The 19,716-nt window shown below is 32.5% G+C and overlaps 2 protein-coding genes across 2 annotated transcripts; both read right to left on the minus strand.

The window, feature by feature from the left end:
* Nucleotides 1-5,024: 5,024 nt before the first annotated feature.
* Nucleotides 5,025-6,837, minus strand: LOC136220103 (F-box protein At5g49610). Its single transcript, XM_066007798.1, has one exon. It carries the CDS (start codon nt 6,529-6,531, stop codon nt 5,443-5,445), a length of 1,089 nt encoding a protein of 362 aa, XP_065863870.1. The 5' UTR covers nt 6,532-6,837; the 3' UTR covers nt 5,025-5,442.
* A 7,037-nt stretch (nt 6,838-13,874) lies between these two features.
* LOC136217066 (protein AGENET DOMAIN (AGD)-CONTAINING P1-like) lies at nt 13,875-19,327 on the minus strand. The gene is made up of 4 exons (XM_066003646.1): nt 18,696-19,327; nt 16,487-16,966; nt 15,107-15,553; nt 13,875-14,242 (listed from the first exon to the last, which is right to left on the minus strand). The coding sequence occupies exons 1-4, from the start codon at nt 19,140-19,142 to the stop codon at nt 14,231-14,233; spliced, it is 1,386 nt and encodes a 461-aa protein (XP_065859718.1). The 5' UTR covers nt 19,143-19,327; the 3' UTR covers nt 13,875-14,230.
* Between the last annotated feature and the right edge of the window lie 389 nt (nt 19,328-19,716).

A 19,716-nucleotide genomic window follows, 5' to 3' on the forward strand; every position in this document is an offset into this window, starting at 1 on the left:
GTGTTTGGTTTATTCGGTTTTGGTAAGTAATCCGTGATTTGGATTATCTTGCGCTGGCCAAGGTTGTGATATTGGTCGGGTTTAGTATAGATCATTGCTTAGTCTTTGCTTAAGGAGCTTGTTCAAAAAATATATACTCATTTAACTCCTTAAACTAAGCTTCAAATTAATTTGAACTCTAAACTATTAAAATCATCAATTAAATCCTTAAACAGAACAAAAATCATCAATTACGTCTTCATTCTATTATAAAATTAGAAACTGTAATTATTTGATATAGACTGTAATAATTTTTGTGTTGGTTCAAAATGAGTTTGGAGAATAGAGTCTAAAACTGTTCAACTGAATGGTCTTCAATGAGACATCAATTGAAGATTTTTGTTTAGAACGAGGACTCAATTGATGATTTTTACTTAATTGAAAGACCTAATTGATGATTTTGATAGTTTAAGATTTCAATTAACTTTAAAACCTTAGTTTAGGAATCTAATTGGATATTATGGCATATATATATATATATATGAAATTGAGGATTATAGTTTATTTTGTCTTAAAGAGGTCTGGTACAACCTAGGCCCAAAACGGGCCAAGCCTAAACACAATATCCATGGTCAAAAGATTTTCATAAGACGTTTGAAAGTCTGAATATATCTCATGATAGTGGATCGAATCCAAAGGTATTATGGTCTTTCTGTTTCAGTCCAAAGCTTATAATACCATCACATATTAACTACGTAACATGTTTCAACTCTTTATGTAGAACTCACTTTATCATATCACTAACTTGATCATTGGAGTGCATTCAGGAGCTCTCCCTGACGTAAGACAGAAGCACTAATCAGACTACTTGGTAATAATATCGATGATTCATCATTTGGTGCGATGAGCATATAACGAGGTAGTAATCTCGCTATATATAAAGAACTCATGATAGGAACCCCTTTTCGAGGTCATGCTCTAATAAAACATGGCATTAGTGACACTGAACAAACAAAAAAAAGAAACACAAGAAAGACACTTCACTTAACATAACATAAATTTGGAGGACAATGTGTTTATAGATGATGAGGAAGAACCATAAAATACAGGCCCCGCCACAATACTAGTGGAAACCCTTTGGAGCTTCCAAGTCACTCGAACCGAATGCGTAGAGACTTAAAGACAAATTATCGAAGCCTAAAAAAGTGATATAAGAGGACAATCGAAAACTATGGGAGTTTCTTCGAACCAATAACCCAACGGAACAGAAACTACAGGTTAATGGACTCACTTAATTAGTCCAACATAGCGACGGGCACATCACAATGGGCCAACCCTCAAATGGTTCTATAGTCGCAAGCGTTTGTTGAACATTAGATTTCTCGTATAAAAGGTTGGTCGAAGACAATAAAACGTGGTAAACGAAACTATAAAGATTCTTGGATAAAAAGGCTTTGGGAGGCATCATCATACGCCAAGGACATCCAACAAAACACATCTTATTTAATGGATCATCAAGTTTAACTTTCCTCGGAATTAGAAGACCTCCAATTTGCCTACCTAAACAGGAATCGAAGATCCTAACAAACACAGTGCTACATTTATGAGTATGATCGACTTATATTTGAAAAAAAGACTATGTCATGTGCAAGGTTTCTCTGTCAACCCTTGTGGAGGTAACACAAGAATGGTAGAATCGATTGACTCTTATGGCCATCTTAAAGATCTGTTTGTCATTAGGTTCGTACGAGGTGGCAGGGCGGGGGGGGGGGGGGATATAAGATCTTATTTGAATGACGTCTGACAGAGTTGGACAGAGACTATGTAAAACCCGAAAAAGAAAAGAGCAGTAGGAACGTGCCAAACTAAACAAGGGAAAGTAGGTGATCAAGCACACAAACTCCCGTTATAGTCGAGACGATGCACCACTCATGTATCATGGCATGCGGGATGAGACAAGGAGATCATCGCGAGACAAAAACTGATGAGACTACAACCTCTGCAAAAATTTCCACTACTCTCAAGACTCCCGTCCACCATAGAATCAAGATCTTTCTTCCAAATCAAACAGATCTTATCAACCACCTAAAGTCGAACGGCCCCTAGAGCTTACATCAGCCAAAAACAAATATTGCAAATTTCACGAGAAGACTGGTCACACCACAGACGAATACAATCACTTCTCTAGAAAAAGTGAAGAGGTATTTCTAATAGGGCTTGAGGCTAAAATGCAGATCACTCAACGAGAGAGCTTACCATCATAGGGGATAAACCCCTAGCCAAGATGATTCAAAATGGCCTCGATACCAAGGATAAATCCAAGTTATCCGTGAAGGATAAAACCCAAAATTAATAATTATTTTTAGGCTAAATTAGTAAAACAAGTTACGTTTTTACCATTTTCACATCTTTTGTTTTTCATGTTATTTCCACTATTATAATTTTTCGTATTTTTACCGATTCTTTTTTTTTCTTTTTCGAATTAATGTTTTTTGCGTTTTTACCATTTTTCCATCTTACTGGTTCCTAAGTTTGTATATCTTACACTAGCCGGTCCTGGATTTTTAAAAACAAATTATAGGATGCCTCGGTTCTGACAAAATTAACTACTTAATTCTTCCATTCATAAATTTTATATAAATGATAACTTTATCCTTATATTATTAATTGCTCTTATACTTAAATAGAACGGCGGCGTCTTAATAAAAAGAGGGAGAAAAACAAAATAAAAATAAACCTAATCAAAATACAGAATTCTTCAACCTTAAATCGCAGACGGCCATGGGCTTCAAATGTCCAAGAATGCATAAGTTAGATCTTAGTGGGAACAAGTGCATTCGTTACTCTAAGTGTAGGTTTGTCTTTATATCCATGATACCTAAAATATAGCACTACTTATATTATGTCTTTAAACTTTATTTCGTGATCTAGATATTTCTATTATAAAAAAATTAAAGTCTAAATAAAAGAAATTTTGTTAAAAAATAACGAAATGATGACGTGAAACTAAGTAGGCAAAAAGTATCATGAGATCTCTAACCTCTCAAATTTTGGTTCATTAAGTTTTTTTATCTTTTATCTGGGCATAGTAAACCCATAATCATTTATTTTCAGTCGCATTAAGTCGTTACTTACCAAATTAGTTAGTTGTGAATATATAGTTCATTAAGCCTTTTGATCCAATTTGAAATAATGCTTTTTGCAATTTTTTTATAGTTATATTATACATATAAAAATTGCTTTAAAATTATAAAAAAAAATACAAATTTCGAACGCATGTAGAACGAATAAAACTCGGTTAATCGAGTTTTATGTCCAAGTTTACTTTTTTAGCAATCAGGTACATAACGTGACTAAAAGTAAAACAAATAAAGGCCTTAATATATCAATAACGTGACTAAAAATAAAATATAAAAGACTTAATATATATATTAACTAAAAGATCAATCACTCAATGAACCAAAACTCAAAAATTAAGGGGGTGTTTGGTTACTCCTTTTCATGCTTCTTTTGCCTTTTCACTTCAAAATGGAGAGTTTCAGGTGTTTGGTTAGTGAACTCATGTTTGCCTTTTACAATTGAAAAGCAGCAGCAGATGTTTGATTAGTGATCTCATGTTTGCCTTTTACACCTGAAAAGCAGCATTTTACAAAAACAGATAATCTCTGCTTTTTGGAAAAACAGCTTTTTCCAACAGCAACAACAAACAGTAGGTAAAACAAACGGGTCCTAAGACTTCATAATTCTTTTACCAACTAAGGACTCGTTTGTTTTACCTAATGTTTGTTGTTGGAAAAAGTTGTTTTCCCAAAAAACATGGACTCCCAATTTTTATAAAAAAACTATTTTTCAGATGTAAAAGGCAAATAGAAAGTCAACTAACCAAATACCTAAAACTCTCCATTTTGAAGTGAAAAGACAAACATGAGTGAAAATTAGCAACCAAACACCCCCTAAGTATTTAGATTAAAAAAAAAGTGTCAATCATATACATACTCAAACTTGTTCAATGCGTAACTTCATTAATTTTTTTTTTAAATTTAAGCTTTAATGTTACTATGTGGTAAAGCTTTAACCTGTTGGTTGAGAGATTACTCTAGAGGTCATGAGCTAAGGGTTTTCCTTTGTCTTTAGTAATTTTCCTTTGTTTAATGTAAATGCATTACGCACAACTTTAAAAAAAAAAGCTTTGATGTTACTATAATCAGAGGTGTTCAACGATTGATTCGGTGTAAAAATCGTACCAAACCGAATTAATCAAAAACCAAACAACAACAACAACAAAAACCACCAACCCAAATTATTTAGCTCGATCAGTTCTTCGGTTTCAACATATTTTTAATGAATTAAAGAATTAAAGTAAAATTTAAATTATTATTTAATCAGTAATTTTTACCTAGTCAATAATTGACCAAGTGAATTTAGTTAATAATTGATTAAATTCACTTGACCAGGTGAAAACCACCGACTATTTAATAAATTTAACTTAAAATATTGATAAAAACAATTAAAGTACTTCACAACACCGAATCAAAAATCAATTTAGTTTAAAATTAAATTTTGGTTTCAAAACAACACATGTCAGCATGAGAAACCGAAACGTATCAAATAACTATCAATCAGATATTGACATGTCATTTTAAACTAATTTAATTTCAAGTCTCAAGTTAAAGAGAGTCGGATTGATACCGAAACTTAATTTTAGACTAAATTAACCCTACTAACCAACTTAAAGGGTCAAATTGATCGTTAATTCCTCTAACACCCAAGTAGAATAAATTGCATAGGCAGCTCAATAAATATGAATTAAGGGTCAATATGTTGGCCGTCGGGATTAATTTAGCCCAAATCTCAAATCGAGGTTTAGGTATCAACTTAATCTTCAAGTTGGCAAATTTTTTATATTAAACCGATCATATCTGAGTCAATTTGTCAACCTGAGAACTGCATTGATACCAAAATTTCGATTTGGGCTAAATTGATAATAGATACCAACTTTAGGGACCATTTTGACCCTTAAGTCCAGTAAAAGTATAACAGCAGAATTAACAAAATGCAAATGATTTATCAAAATTTCAAATATCAAAGCAAAAGCCACTACAAACAAATATTCTGTACAGAAACCTTGTCGAATTTACGAGAAATTTTATTATGATCCCGGGTCCATCACGAGAAATTTTATTATGATCCCGGGTCCATTCAATGAAAGCGTTGCAATTATACAACTTTTGCACCAACCGTTTCCCAGCGAAAATCTGTACAACTGACAAACAACCATCCGACTCTAACAAATACACATGATTCCCTGCCCTGCTACTCACTTCCTCCGGCCATGACAATCTCTCTATTCCCTGTTCCGTAGCAAATCAGTCCTCGCATATGGTTCATCGAAATGTCAAATATAAAGAAAAAGTCACTTTGAACAATGTTTTGCACAGAAACCTTGTCAAATCCAGGGACCAGTTAGTTACAAGTGAAAATCGTGCTTCGGTAAGCATGAGCCGAGAACCATAACGGCAATGTAGAACCGTTCTTGACAGAATACATCTCCTTCCACACCCTACTCCTCTTATGATACATCAAAACCTGTTTATGAGTAGCCAAGAACACGCGTTCACCAGTCTGACTAATCGGGAAAATACCCGGCACCAAATCCCTAATGCATCTCAAGCTAACCCTATCTTCTACGCGCCAATATTCAGCTGAATAGTCCTTCATCACCCAAATTTTCATCCAAGCATCTGATATCTGTACAATTGACAAACAACCATCCGACTCCAACAAATACACTCGATTCCCAGCCCCGTTCTTCACTTCCTCCGGCAATGACAATCTCCTCCAAACATTACACTCCAAATCAAGCGAAAGTATACACGAACAACTACCGGTTAACCAATGAAGTGCACCATTGACAAAAACAACCTGGTTCCTATTCATATGAGTAAAAAGCTCGTGTTGAAACGAAACAAACTTGCTCCATTTATTCGAAACCGAATCAAACACCAAGCATATAAATGTCCCATCTGGTCTATGACCAAATGTTCTATGATGACCAGCTAAAACAACATTGAACTTCTGCATCGACAAATTACAAGCCAAACCAACTAAAGTGGCTTCACCATCGGGATAAAACCGAGTCACCGGTCTTTCCCTACTCCGGGGAAGTAACCGGAATTCTCTAGTCATTGGATTGCAAACATAATAAACACCCTTATCAGGAATGCTAGAGCAACACAATAGACCATTACAGCAAGCCCTAATTTTGACTCTGTCTTGCAAAAAATCTAAGGAGAATTCAGAAACGCCTCTTAAATTATCAATACAGACTAAGCTAGATTTAAACTCCGATGAATCTGAAATCTCTACCAATACCGTAGGGTTCTTAACAGCTAATTCATTGTAGAGTCGGATAAAATAGTTATCTAATGATAATTTGTACCAATTTTTGCACACAGATTTGGCTCTAAACAGCGATTTAACAGGCAATCTTGAAAGAATTTGAAGAATAACTTCATCAGGTAAATTAGGTGAAATCGCATCTCTTGAATTCATCGTATATAATTTCCAGCAAAAGAATCAATTGAAAATCTTAGCCACCAAATTCCTAAAAACAAGTGAATTGAATTTGCTTACCGGAGAAAATCAATTTCACTGATCTTGATTTCTAGGTATTGAGATTGCCGATTGAAAAAATTGGGAAAAAGGGATTTTTTGTTGGGATTCATACGAAGTCTTCGTCTTTTTGGAGAAAAATGAGAATTAACAATCCGATTTGAAGATGGGATCTATCTAAGGAAGAAGAATGGATCGACGGGAAGAAGCTGGTCCCAGAAATGAGGGAAACCGGAGAGAACCTTGGATCAAAGTACGAAACTGTAAGACAGAATATACCGCATCAATATCGGTTAATGACTAATTTGCCCCTGTTATTAACTGAAATGGCTAAATATAAAATTAGAATAATATTTAAAAATAAGGGGTAAAAAATGCCGCTACCGTGCACAGTTAGGAGTAATTTTAGCTCTAACGTCTAAAATGGTTCAATTTTACCCCTAACATTGTCGGTTAAGAGCAATTTTATTCCTAGTGCTGGTAATTTAGGTTAAATTCAGACATTATTATAAAACACAGATATTTTGTTTTTTATTCTGCACCAATTGCATATCGGTTGGTTCTAAAAAAAAAATTCATATTTTTTGTGATTTAATAATTGAATTAGAGATTAATGTTTATAAATTCGATAAAATATTTGATTTATTTTGTCAAACTCGTACAAAACACGGTATATTTTTTTATAAAAAAAATTCACGTCTAATCATATGTTTGTAATTTGTTATTAATGAATGATAAAATGATGTACATGTGAAGTGTAAATGATAAGATTTATGAGTAAAAAAACAATTTGATGAATTATTTCTCAAAATGATCAAATTTGTCAACGTTATGGGTAAAATTGTTCTTAACTACCAACATTAAGCTAAAATTGCATCATTTTAAACGATAAAAGTCCCTTATTTTAATTGTATTTTTCCAGAATAACTAAAATAATTAATATTAAGTTTCGACCAAAAATCTCACTATTATTAAATTTTTGTTGATTTTTTCAGTGGAATGGTAATCAATAAAAAATTCAATCATTTTTATTAATTTTGATGTTACGGATTAAATTTTCATCAATTGTAATTAATAAAAATTCTACCAATTAGAGTCGGAATAAAAAATTTCTATTGTTTACGATGGACACTTTACGTTTATGATGGACAATAAATCATATAATGAACATTTTACGTTTTTAATAATTTAACAATTTATGAACGAAATTGATATTTAAGTTCATTTTACACATGTACAATTCGATTTTGGAATATGTATTTTATTAAAATGTAAATGTAATTTAAAATAAAAATAAAAATAAAAATGTTATTGATTGTCATCATAACTTCACGATGTAATTTTAAAAACTTTGTTTATAAGATTCATATATCAAGTTTTCTTGTCTTAGCGAGATAATAATTTCTTCTTTCGGTATTTTTAATGAACGGATCTTTTAAGAAAAGCAAACCTGCATTATTGATTTTGTCTTTACCATGTTATCATAAATGAGTAAATTACATCAATGGTACCTGAATTTTACCCTAGTTCACACTTTGGCACCTAGATTACATTTTGTTCTAAAAATATACCTGAAGTAACGATGACTGGACAATTTAGTATATTTTACCGGTCAACAGTCGGTCCATGCGAGTTTGATAAGTATATTACAATGATGGTATCTGAACTTTACCCTAATTCACACTTTGGTACCTAGATTTTATTTTGTCCAAAAAATACACATCAAGTAAAGATGACTCAACATTTTAGTACATTTGACTGATCAGTGATCATTTAACGTGAGTTTGATAATCTTAAATTAAAAATTGGGACCCATTATATACTCAATTAACATAAAATATTATAATTTTATGTTAATTGAGTGTATGATGAGTCTCAATGTTTAGAAAAAACTGGTTTGACTAGTATTTAAGTGTCACTTCAGACTTTTCAAATATCAATTATTTCTAAGATATTTATGTAATTATTATGTGAATTATGTAATTACATTATAAGGCATGTGTAACACATTTTCCGTATACAATATTTTTTTTTGCAACCAAGTGATTAATTGATTATATTTTATGCAAGTTCAGAGAGTTAACTAAATATTTTATACAAGTTTAAAGGGTTATAAAAATACTTTAAAAATTTAAGCGTCAATTAAACTTTTTGAATAAATTCAGAAGTAAATAATATATTAAGCCTTAATTAAATAATATGTTTCATAATTTTATTTTAGATGTATTAAATATGACACGTAAAGTTCGGAAGTAAAACGCTTTCTAGTTGAATGAGAAAAAAATAAGTTAAACTAGGGGTAAATTACACCCACGGTCACTAAACTTTGTTTTTTTCAACAGTATTATTATTGAACTTCAAAAACTTAATATAAAAATCATTTAATTTTACACTTTTTTACACTCGTGTTCACTAAATGTCTCAAAACGATAGTTGACGGCCTCAAAATAAAAAAATTCAAGAGCTAATGATATGTTAAGCAACTTTAATTTTTGAAAATTTTCGTTTAAAATATCATTTAAATGTTATTTGATTAGAAGAGAGAGTAAATTTTTAGAAAGAGAAAGCTCTAAAAAATGATTTTGGAAAATAAAAAAATGTAGTTTCATCATAAATGTCATTCTAAATAATATTAATTTTTGGATATTTTCATTTTAAAGTCGTTAACCAAAATTTTGAGGAGTTAATTGAAGTTGAGTTATTAGTATAAAGTTGAATGATTTAGAAAGCAAAGTTTAATGGCTATGGTGTAATTTACCCGTTAAACTAGCGGAATTGACAGGTCAAGTCAATACCTAGGATCCAAGTCAAATTCAACAATATACGGCCATTATTGAACTCAATAATGGGTAAATTACACCTATAGCCACTAAATTTGACTAATTTAATATTATGAGTATTGAATTTCAATTTTTTTTTTACGGTATCACTATTAAATTTTATATTTTTTAATATAAATGGTCACTCAACACCTCAAAACGACAATTGACGGACATAAAATAAAAAATTTGCAGAGTTAATGATATTATAAAAAACTTCAATTCTTAAAAATTTTCGTTTTGAGGTGATTTATGTGTTGTTTGGTTATGAGAGAGATGAAATTTTTAGAGAGAGAAATCTCTAAAAATGTGATTTTGAAAAATAAAAAAAATGTGACTTCATGATAAATGTTATTCTGAATAACTTTAATTCTTAAATATTTTTATTTTAAGGCAGTTAATTGCCGTTTTTATAGAGTTGGTTAAAGTTGAATGGTCACCTATTTAAAGTGTAAAGTTCTGTAACTACACCGTTAACAATTGAAGTTTAGGGAACAAAATGTTAAAATTTATAAAGTTAAGTAGTGATGTATAATTTACCCACTCAATAATATCTCCATCCGTCAACCTGCTGTCAATGTCAGGGTAAATTACAATCATGGCCACTGAACTTTTATTTTGTAATGCTATGATCTCTGAATTTCAAAACATAATATAAAAACTAATTAGTTTACCATTTTTATATGTGACTATTTAATTTTAACTAACTTTTCGAAATGAAAATATTTAAAAATTAAAGTTATTTAGAATAAAATTTATCATAAAATTATATTTTTTATTTTTTAAAATCATATCATATTTTTAAGAGTTTTTTTTTCTAAAAATTTATTATCTCTTACGAAACAACACCTAAATCACCTCAAAATGAAATTTTTTAAAGTTACTTCGAATATCATTAATTTTTGGAATTTTTTATTATTATAACTGTCAACGATCGTTTTGAAACATTAAATGACCACGGATATTAAAAAGCGCAAAGTTGAGTATCTAAGTTTTGAAGTCTAGTGGCCATACTGTTAAAAAACAAAGTTCAGTGACCATGAGTGTAATTTACCCGTCAATGTCATCATCTTCCCGGCGTCTATGAGTTTCCTTTCCTTCCCCAAATCCTATCATTATATATTTAAATTTCAGTTAATTTCCTTCCCCAAATCCTGAATTCCTTAATAATCATATCAAAATGGATAAGAAATCTTGCTATGCGTTAGTAAAAGTAGCGACGGTGGTGATGATGATGATGCTATCAATTGGGGCGGCGGAAGCGGTGAAGTGCAGCTCGGTGGAATTGAACGCTTGCCTACCGGCGATAGTGATGGCAGAGCCTCCGTCGAGCCTTTGCTGCCGTAAATCGTTGGAGCAGAGACCTTGCTATTGTGAGTACCTCCGAGATCCGAATCTGAAGCAATTCTTTTCCAATGCCGCTGATAGAAAACTTGCCAAAGCTTGCGGTTTACCTTACCCTGTTTGCCCCTATTAAACTTAAGGATGGCATTGGCAACCGCTACTGCACTCAGGGGCAGAGCTAGCCCAGGGTCTCCGCCACCGACTCTATCCATGAGTATGGTTAGTTCGCTCTTTGTAGCCTTACTTTTTGGTTCAGCTGTTAGCTAGCCGTTACAGTTGTTGATAACTGTTTGCGGTTGCAATAAACTGTTAGCGTTGTTGTTAACTTTTTACTCATAACTGTTTAATGTTAGCTGTTTGCCCCTATTAAACTCAGGGATGGCAATTAGGGGCGGAGCCAGTCTAGCCCTGGCCACCTGCACGGTTTATATTTCCTGTACGTGGTATTATTTCAATATTACAGAGTGATTGAGACAATGTTAAAAATCAGATAATGATTGAAACAATGTTAAAAATTAGCTCCAACACTCTCTTAGTGGCTTCTCAAATTACTAAGAGTATGAATGTAAATAAGACGGGGATTTTCCATAAGAATCCCCATGGAATGAGAATGAGATAGTTTTGTTCCCCGTGGTGGGGATGGAAAAGGTATTCCCGGCCCGTGGGTATTTCCATCACCGCCTCGTTAATCTCCGACTATTTTCTGTAATAATTGATTTTTTTAGATGATTTAAGTATATTTTAATTAGATAATCGGTTGTTTTCAATTTTTAGTTTTTTTATTGTTTGGAAAATTTGAGAATAATTGTTGATGTTTGGTATTATTGACAGGGCTTAAATCGCATATGCAATTAAGAGCAAGTGGACTCTCGTATCAAGTAGTAAATGTTCCAAGGAACAGTATTGATCCCATAGAGACTAGTATCTAATATTCTATTAGTACTCTAAGGATTGAATTAAATGTGATAAGTTTGTAACCTTAACTATTAATAAAGCAATTAAACTAGCAAAGCATACGAACAATTAATGTGTTTAAACGTATGAATGGAAGACTAGGATTTAGGATCCCGTGCTAATTCCTATGAATCGATAAGTGTATGTTGTGTGAATTTAAAGGTTAACACGAGATAGTGATTTTCCATTAGAAAATAGTAATTCCGGTTAAGAACTTACTAAGTTTACCTCAAACATGATTAGACCAATGCTTGGTTAGGCAAAATCCCTAATAGTGCTTGAAGGCATTAGATACTATGAAAACCAAGGCTAAGCCGTAACCTAGATCACGGAACCGCACTATCTGGTTAAGGTATAGGATTAACTAATATGCTAAATTGACTCGTTTACTTGGTTAGGTTTCACAATTCAACTTATCTACCTAATTACTTGGTTAGGTTTCTTAGATAGAGGTAAGCATTATTTTTTTGGTTTGAAGTCATTTAGGTATTTTTTTTGTGAGAGAGAATGTTAATATCTAGAAAGAGAAAATTATGATTTTGAAAAATAAAAAATTATGGTTTTATAGTAAATATGATCCTAAACAATTTTAATTTATAAAATATTTCATTTTGATTTTTTTAGTTTTGGTCATATTAAGTGCTAGTTTATTTTTATTTTTCGAAATAATTTTTTGCTTTTTAATTTTAAACAGGAGATAAAAAAAAATGTTTACCCACCAACAAACAGGAACATATGAACCAAACAGATTCTAAGTCCTTAACAACTAAAAAAAACCAGCTTTGAACATAAAACTCGGTTAATAAAATATTATTCATTTCACATACGTTCAAAAATTTATATTTTTCACTGTATGAAAACAATTTTTAATAACTTTAGAGAAACTGTAACAAAAACTATAACTCCAAACACACGTGAAATGAATAACGCATGTTTAACTAAACTACATACATATAGACCAACTCATCACTTAGTAAAATAAAAATAATATGTAATGTAGGAATCTAAATTAGTCTTTGTTCAATTCTCTTTTCGTAACTCCTTTGTACCTTTTCATTCTAAAAAGTAGAATAAATTGTTTGATAAGAATTTCAATTCGATCCGAAATTTTGATAGTTCACTTATAAAATTTATTGCAAAAAGCAAAATTGGGTGCTCATTTGGTTTCATTTTTTAAACTATATTTTACCTTTTAATTCTAATCATGAGATAAAAAAATATTTGGTAAAATTTCGAAACAACTGCTTTTAACAGAAAAATCAACTAATATGTAATACCTCTTACCAACAACAAACAATAAACAAGAACAAATAAACTAAAAGGGGCACCGAGTTGGTGAAAAAAATTTATTATTGAATTTGTCCGAATACATTTTTGGGTATCTTTATCTCACTCATATCACATGGCAAAATGACATATTTAGGATTCATAACTTCAAATTTAAGATCTTTTTCATGTTTACTTTTTCATTTTAAAACGAAGAGTTTTAGGTGTTTGGTTAGACACCTTCTGTTTACCTTTTATAGTTGAAAAATAACTTTTTGGAAAAATAACATTTTCCAACAACAAACCATAACAGCAACAACAAACAACAGATAAACCAAACAGACCCTTAAATACACTTATTCATAAATAGGGTTAGGCAAGTTATATAGGCTCACACCTAAAAACACTTAAACCTAAACTTAACCCGCTTTCAATTTAACCAGCTCAAACCTAATTCAATTGGGATTTAAAAATCAAATCTCGAATCTAACCTAAACAAATCCATCTTTATATATATATATATATATAGAAAGAATGTCAAACTGATTAGTCAGATTAATTGAAAAAGAGAAAAAAACATTTATTTCATAAAAAAAAATTGAATTCCAGCCAACTCATCAAGCAGTAAACTGAAAATAACATGTGATATAAAATCCAAATTATTTTTTTTTATCGATTTTCTTTTTCATAACTCCTTTTTAATTTTTCGTTCTAAACAGTAGAATAAATTGTTTGATGAAAATTGATAAATAATTGCTTATAGCTATTTCGGAAGAAAAAGTAGTTAACTGCTACCAGCTACGGACAACCGCAGAACATTGCCTTAATAACATTTAGTATTATTTAATAACAATATTATGAATATTAATAATAAAAAATTAGATTAAAATAAAGAAAATAAAATATTATAATATGTGGAACCCATTAAATTAAGATGAGAGTATCCAACCATTAGAGATATATTTTTAAAAAGAGTGTTTTATTGTGGAGGGTGTTTTGTAACAGTAGAAAATGATGAGGTGTCCATGATTGGAGTGACCAACCATTAGAGATGCTCTTAGACTGCAATAATCTGTGTTATAGCAGCAGCAATTTGAGAAACCTAAACTGAGTACTACCTAATAATTACAAAATGACACCATAAATTTAGCATCTCTATCATTCTTCTCCTTAATTAGATGTTAAACACAAAAAATCTTCATCCACCAATGTGTTCATTCAATTCTGGAATAACTTTAAGGATGTTTGAGAAATTTTTACAGCCAATCCTGCAATCAACACAGTAAAAGAAAAAAAAAAATCAAAAAATGAAAGCAAAAATTAGGGAAAAACATATGCAGTTATAATTGCTAGTGAACGTTGAAATGGGGGGCGTGGGACGATAGGAAATCGACACACAATTTTAGTGTTCGGGTTTAGCTTAGTAGGTAATGTGTCATTTTTTGGTTGACCCGAAAATGACAAAATGACACGAATATTTAAAATTATTGTTATATGCTCTCATGTTTTTACATGTCACATATAATAAAATTACAATTATTACTTGCAAACACGACTCAAAACCCCTATATTGTTATAAACACATTATATGACTCCCAACATGATATTAGCGGATATTAGATTATATACAGAAAGATACCCTAACTAATCCTCGAACTCGCTGTTATACAAAACGTTCCGTTTTGTGGCTTTCTCCTAAATAGCAAGACTATGCGTTTTGCTTATTTCCTAGTTTTCCTTATTTCCTAATATTTCTTTTAAGATTCCAATCAGAGCCGATAATTCGGTTTGGGACGAGTATAATGTATCAAGTGATGTTCCCACGGTTGGCTCTCTGTGCGGAAAGAAGAGTTTCCGCTCAAGGGAGAACAAGGTCCAATAGTCTTTTATTGATTCTTAATACGAACCCCTATCAAGGGAGCAGAAAACATATACTATCCGGGGCCAATTCAGGACCCATATAGCATTTGACAACATGGTTTACAGCAAGAAATTACATAAAAGCTAGGAAGCACCGACACAGGTACTCGTACGGGGGAGTGTCCAAAGTGTGACAATCGTACGTTAAACTCCTAGAAATGTCGGTGTTTTCTAGCATAAAAGCAAAGTGGCAACGAGTGTGGAAATCATACCTTTGGAGCAGTGGCCCAGTTTCCATCAATATAATCCTGGTGAGGCCTCAATTGACTGTGTTCAAACGCCATTTCCTCATTCGTCATGAAATGTACTGTGTACTTTGAATTCTTATGAAGTCGGGTGATACGCCCGACCCACCATCCTTCATTATACCAAGCATCAACCATCTCTAACAGTGCGAAAGGACGTAGACATAGAATGGATGGAGGAATAGGTCTTATATCTGAACCGTTCGCCTCTTCTTTAAGCAAATCAGTTCCGTCTTCTGTTAAAAGACCGTGATACTGTATCACGAATTTGTCATTCTCCATTTCATCAACAATGGTAGCAGCAAACCAAGCACCCTGAAAGCCAACTTCATCACTTCTTACTTCCACTTTTGTTCCTTTGCTGAACTTTTCCCTTGGATTGCGCTTGCTGTCCTCCATCTTCATTGACTTTTCCTGCAGATATTGAAACAGAAATGGGAACGGAAACGAAACTGAAACAGAAATGAAATGCGGAAACACTACTAAGAGGAGTTTCCGTGCAAGATAGATCATACTTGAACAAAGGAAAACTGAGATATGATATAGGCAAATTAAGCATTTCTCTCCTGCAAATTTTTTTTGCCCAAAAAAGATTTCATGCTGCTGACCTTCTATAGACACGTACATACATGTAGTGCTCGGGGTACGCATCAGTTCAAAACCGAAAAGAAAAAACTGAATAATGTATTACCAAAATAATAAACATCGACACCAAATCAATAGCATGTAAAACCGAAATATAACCAGACCGAAATTTTTGGTTTGGTTTAAACTGAAATAACTGAAAGTGCGTGTGTGTGTGTATATATATATACCTATTTTGTCTCAACAACAAATAAAACTTAAAATACTTTGGAAATATGCGTATTTTGGATTATTATCTCGACAACGATAAAGAAAGTTAAACTTCTAAAATCAAATCCGTGTGTGTATAATATATACATATAAATGCATAATATGAGTATGTCGGTTTGGTTTAATTATTTACATTTCTTTTCTATACCGAATTGAATCGAAATACCGAAAGACAAAAAAATTATAATGATTCCGAACCGCTTAACTAAAAAAACAAACCAAAAAACCGAATTGAGTCGAGTTCGGTTAGGTAATGCGGTTTTAACTGAATAATGCAGACTAGGGCTGTCAATCTCTGACATGACAACACGATTTACAGAGACAACTTGCCTGAAGTGACCCATTTGACATGATTATAACACGATCATGACACAAAAACTCGTTTTGACACCGGTAGCACATCATAGAACCAACCATCATACGAACAAGACTCAGAACAAGATAAAAATCAATAATCATGGCTGCAATTATAATAAGCATTTGCAATTATACCTTCTTTATCCATTTTCCATCAATCCATTCTTGGTGATGCCTTAACAAGGAACCTGCAAACTTCATCGTTTCATTGGAGGTGCTGAAATAAACCATGTACTCAGATTTATTCACTACTTCTGAAACCACACCCGCCCACCAACCATCGTTGAACCAAACATCGACGTTGTCAAATTGTTCAAATTTATCAGCTGAAATTAGAGGCGGACAGGGTCTAATATCCTTGTCACTAACCATTTCTTTGACGAATGCAGTTTCATCATCTGTAAGTAAGTTGAGGTATTTAACGAGATACTTGTCATTTCCTACTATTTCAACAATTGTAGCATCAAACCAGGCACCAATATACCCTTCTTCATCACTTCTGACTTCTACTCTTGCCCTTGTTTTGAATATTGACTCTGTTTCTGGCTCCCTTCTGCAGCTTTTTATCTTGATCCTCACCTTTTTTGGTTTCATGTCCGAGTCAGATGAAGTTTTCTGCAATTCAAATCAAGTAAAATGGTAGATCAGATGAGATAAGTCCAACAAACAGCAACCAACCAAAGCAATTCAAAATACAAATACCTATCTCCTATGTTGCACGGATACGGAAACAGACATGGAAAACGCTATTTTTAAAACATAACCTTCATAAAATAGCCTTGAAATGACAACATAAATGGATACGAAACAGACATGGACGCGAAAAGCTACTAAAGGGGAGTGTCTTTGCAACATAGCCTATCTTACATGGAAATGAAAACCGAAAAAACGATATATTTTGCAACACATAGATGGAGAAAATGTGTAAATAATAAAATAGATAGATATATCAATAATTTTTTAAGATTATAAGAATGTATGTTTAATTTTTACATATGTAACAAGACACATAATAGAGAGGGAAAAAAGAGATTTTTTACTTTGAACGCTTAAACATTAGTGGTTTATTGAACATGTGATCAATAACAGTAATCCACTTCATTACCTTCTAGCTATGTTATACGGGCATATCTCTTTAATAGTGTTTCCGCATTTCGTGTCTGTATCTATTTCGTATCCGTGTATGTTCTCGTTTAAAGGCTATTTTAGGAAGGTTCTGTTTTAGAAATAACGTCTCTTTTTCGTGCAAAGATTTTTCACTTTGAAAGCTTAAATATTAGTGGTTTATTGAACATGTGATTAATAACAGTAATCCACTTCATTACATTCTAGCTATGTTATACGGACATATCTCTTTAATAGTGTTTCCGCATTTCGTGTCTGTATCTATTTCGTGTCCGTGTATGTTCTCGTTTAAAGGCTATTTTAGAAGTTTAAAGGCTATTTTTGGAAGGTTCTGTTTTAGAAATAACGTGTCTCTTTTTCGTGCAAAGGTTTTTCATTTTGAAAGCTTAAATATTAGCGGTTTATTGAACATGTGATTAACAGTAATCCACTTCATTACATTCTAGCTATGTTATAGGAACACTTCTCTTTAATAGTGTTTCCACATTTCGTGTCTATCTGTTTCGTGTACGTATTTAAAGTCTATTTTAGGAATGTGATTAACAGTAATCCACTTCATTACATTCTAGCTATGTTACACGGACACCTCTCTACAATAGCGTTTCCGCATTTGGTGTCTGTATCTGTTTCGTGTCGGTGTATGTTCTCGTTTAAAGGCTATTTTAGGAAGGTTGGACATTGAAACAAATACAATAGCAATAGAAACACAATAAATTTACAGTAAACCATGCTTGATTAGCAAATAATGCAAATGAACCAATCCCAAACCGTCCAAACACAATCAACCAGAAGAAATTTTGTGTCTGCATCCGTTTCGTGTTCATGTAAGTGTCCGTTTTCGTTTAAAGTCTATTTATGAAGGTTGTGCTTTAGAAATAAAGTTTTCCTGTCCCTGCAACATAGCATTCTAGGAAACTAGTTTTCCAGTTCAACATAGACAATTACAAATAGGACATTGAAACAACTACAACAGCAACAGAAACATAAGAAATTTACAGTAAACCAATTCCAAATCATCCAAATACAATCTATGTTGCACGGAAACTCTTCTTTGTTCGTGTTTCCGCGTTTTGTTTGTGTTCGTGTCAGTTTTCGTTTCTTTTAGGTTTCCATTACAGTTTCTGTTTCGTTTCCGGTTTCCGGTTCCATGCAACATAGAACACAATCAACCAGAAGAACAAAAGAAAAACCAAACACAAAAAAAAAAGCAAAAACTCACATTATTTTCAATAAACGGCGGCGTCCATAAACCATCATCCCACTCCTGATGAAGCCTTAACTTACTCTGTTCAACCACAATTCCCTCACTCGTCCCATCAAACCCAACAACAAACTTAGAATTCTCAAGCGATTCCTTAACAGTCCCTTTCTGCCACCCTTTATCACAAAAAACATCCACACTATCTCCCTTATTGAATCGCTCATGGAGCATTTTAGGAGGCTTGGGCCTTAAACAGGCAAAATTAACCATTTCCTTAATGCGAATTCCGGCGCCATAATCGTTCTCCATCAAGCAATTATACTCAATCCAAATTTGGGCCTTCCGTCGGGAAGGCGAGCCGAGTACTGTGGCTTCGAAGTAGGTGAGAGTATTGGGACCATTCACTTGTTTCATAACCTCAACTTTGTCTCCTTTGTCGAAATAGGGAACCGGAAGAGGAGACATGATATCAGGGGGATAAAATTGGGGATTTGGAGGTTGAAGAGAGTGAAATTGGAGGAATTGAAACCCTAAATAGAGTGGAGAAGAGTGTGAGAAGTGTGAACTGAACTGATCACTCTGAAGAGGAATAAAACTGTGTTGCTACAATGGCGGGAGATGGAAGAAGATTCGCTGCAAATAAAGCTCGCGACATTGAGAGACATTAATTACGGAAACTGCCATTCTTTCAAAAACGGCGTCGTTTTACAATTTGTCCGAGATTTCCAAAACGGTGGCGTTTTAAATGTTCCCCGAAATGTTCTCTGAGTTTTATACTAAAATGGTGGCGTTTTAAATGTTCCCCGACATTTTATGGAAGGTAAATTTCACAAACAGTAACCGAGTTTATAGTTTGTGTCATAATAGTTATTGCAATTTTCTAACCTTCCAAAACTATTAATTATATTTTTAATTTATCACGGAAATACTTAACGTTGTTTATTAAGAGTACGTTTATTTTTAACGTATAAAATGGTGTAATTTTATTTTAATGTTCATAATTAAGAGCAATTTTATTTATAATGTTGATAAGTTAAGT

Source organism: Euphorbia lathyris, chromosome 2, assembly GCF_963576675.1.
Source record: "Euphorbia lathyris chromosome 2, ddEupLath1.1, whole genome shotgun sequence".
NCBI lineage: Eukaryota > Viridiplantae > Streptophyta > Magnoliopsida > Malpighiales > Euphorbiaceae > Euphorbia > Euphorbia lathyris.

Bases quoted from the DNA above. Each gene is read 5' to 3' on its own strand.
- LOC136220103 (XM_066007798.1), bottom strand. From the start codon at position 6,531: ATGAATTCAAGAGATGCGATTTCACCTAATTTACCTGATGAAGTTATT.
- LOC136217066 (XM_066003646.1), bottom strand. From the start codon at position 19,142: ATGTCTCCTCTTCCGGTTCCCTATTTCGACAAAGGAGACAAAGTTGAG. The intron at 16,967-18,695 runs GTGAGTTTTTGC...TTTGAATTGCAG, and splicing joins CGCCGTTTATTGAAAATAAT to AAAACTTCATCTGACTCGGA. The intron at 15,554-16,486 runs GTATAATTGCAA...CAATATCTGCAG, and splicing joins ATGGAAAATGGATAAAGAAG to GAAAAGTCAATGAAGATGGA.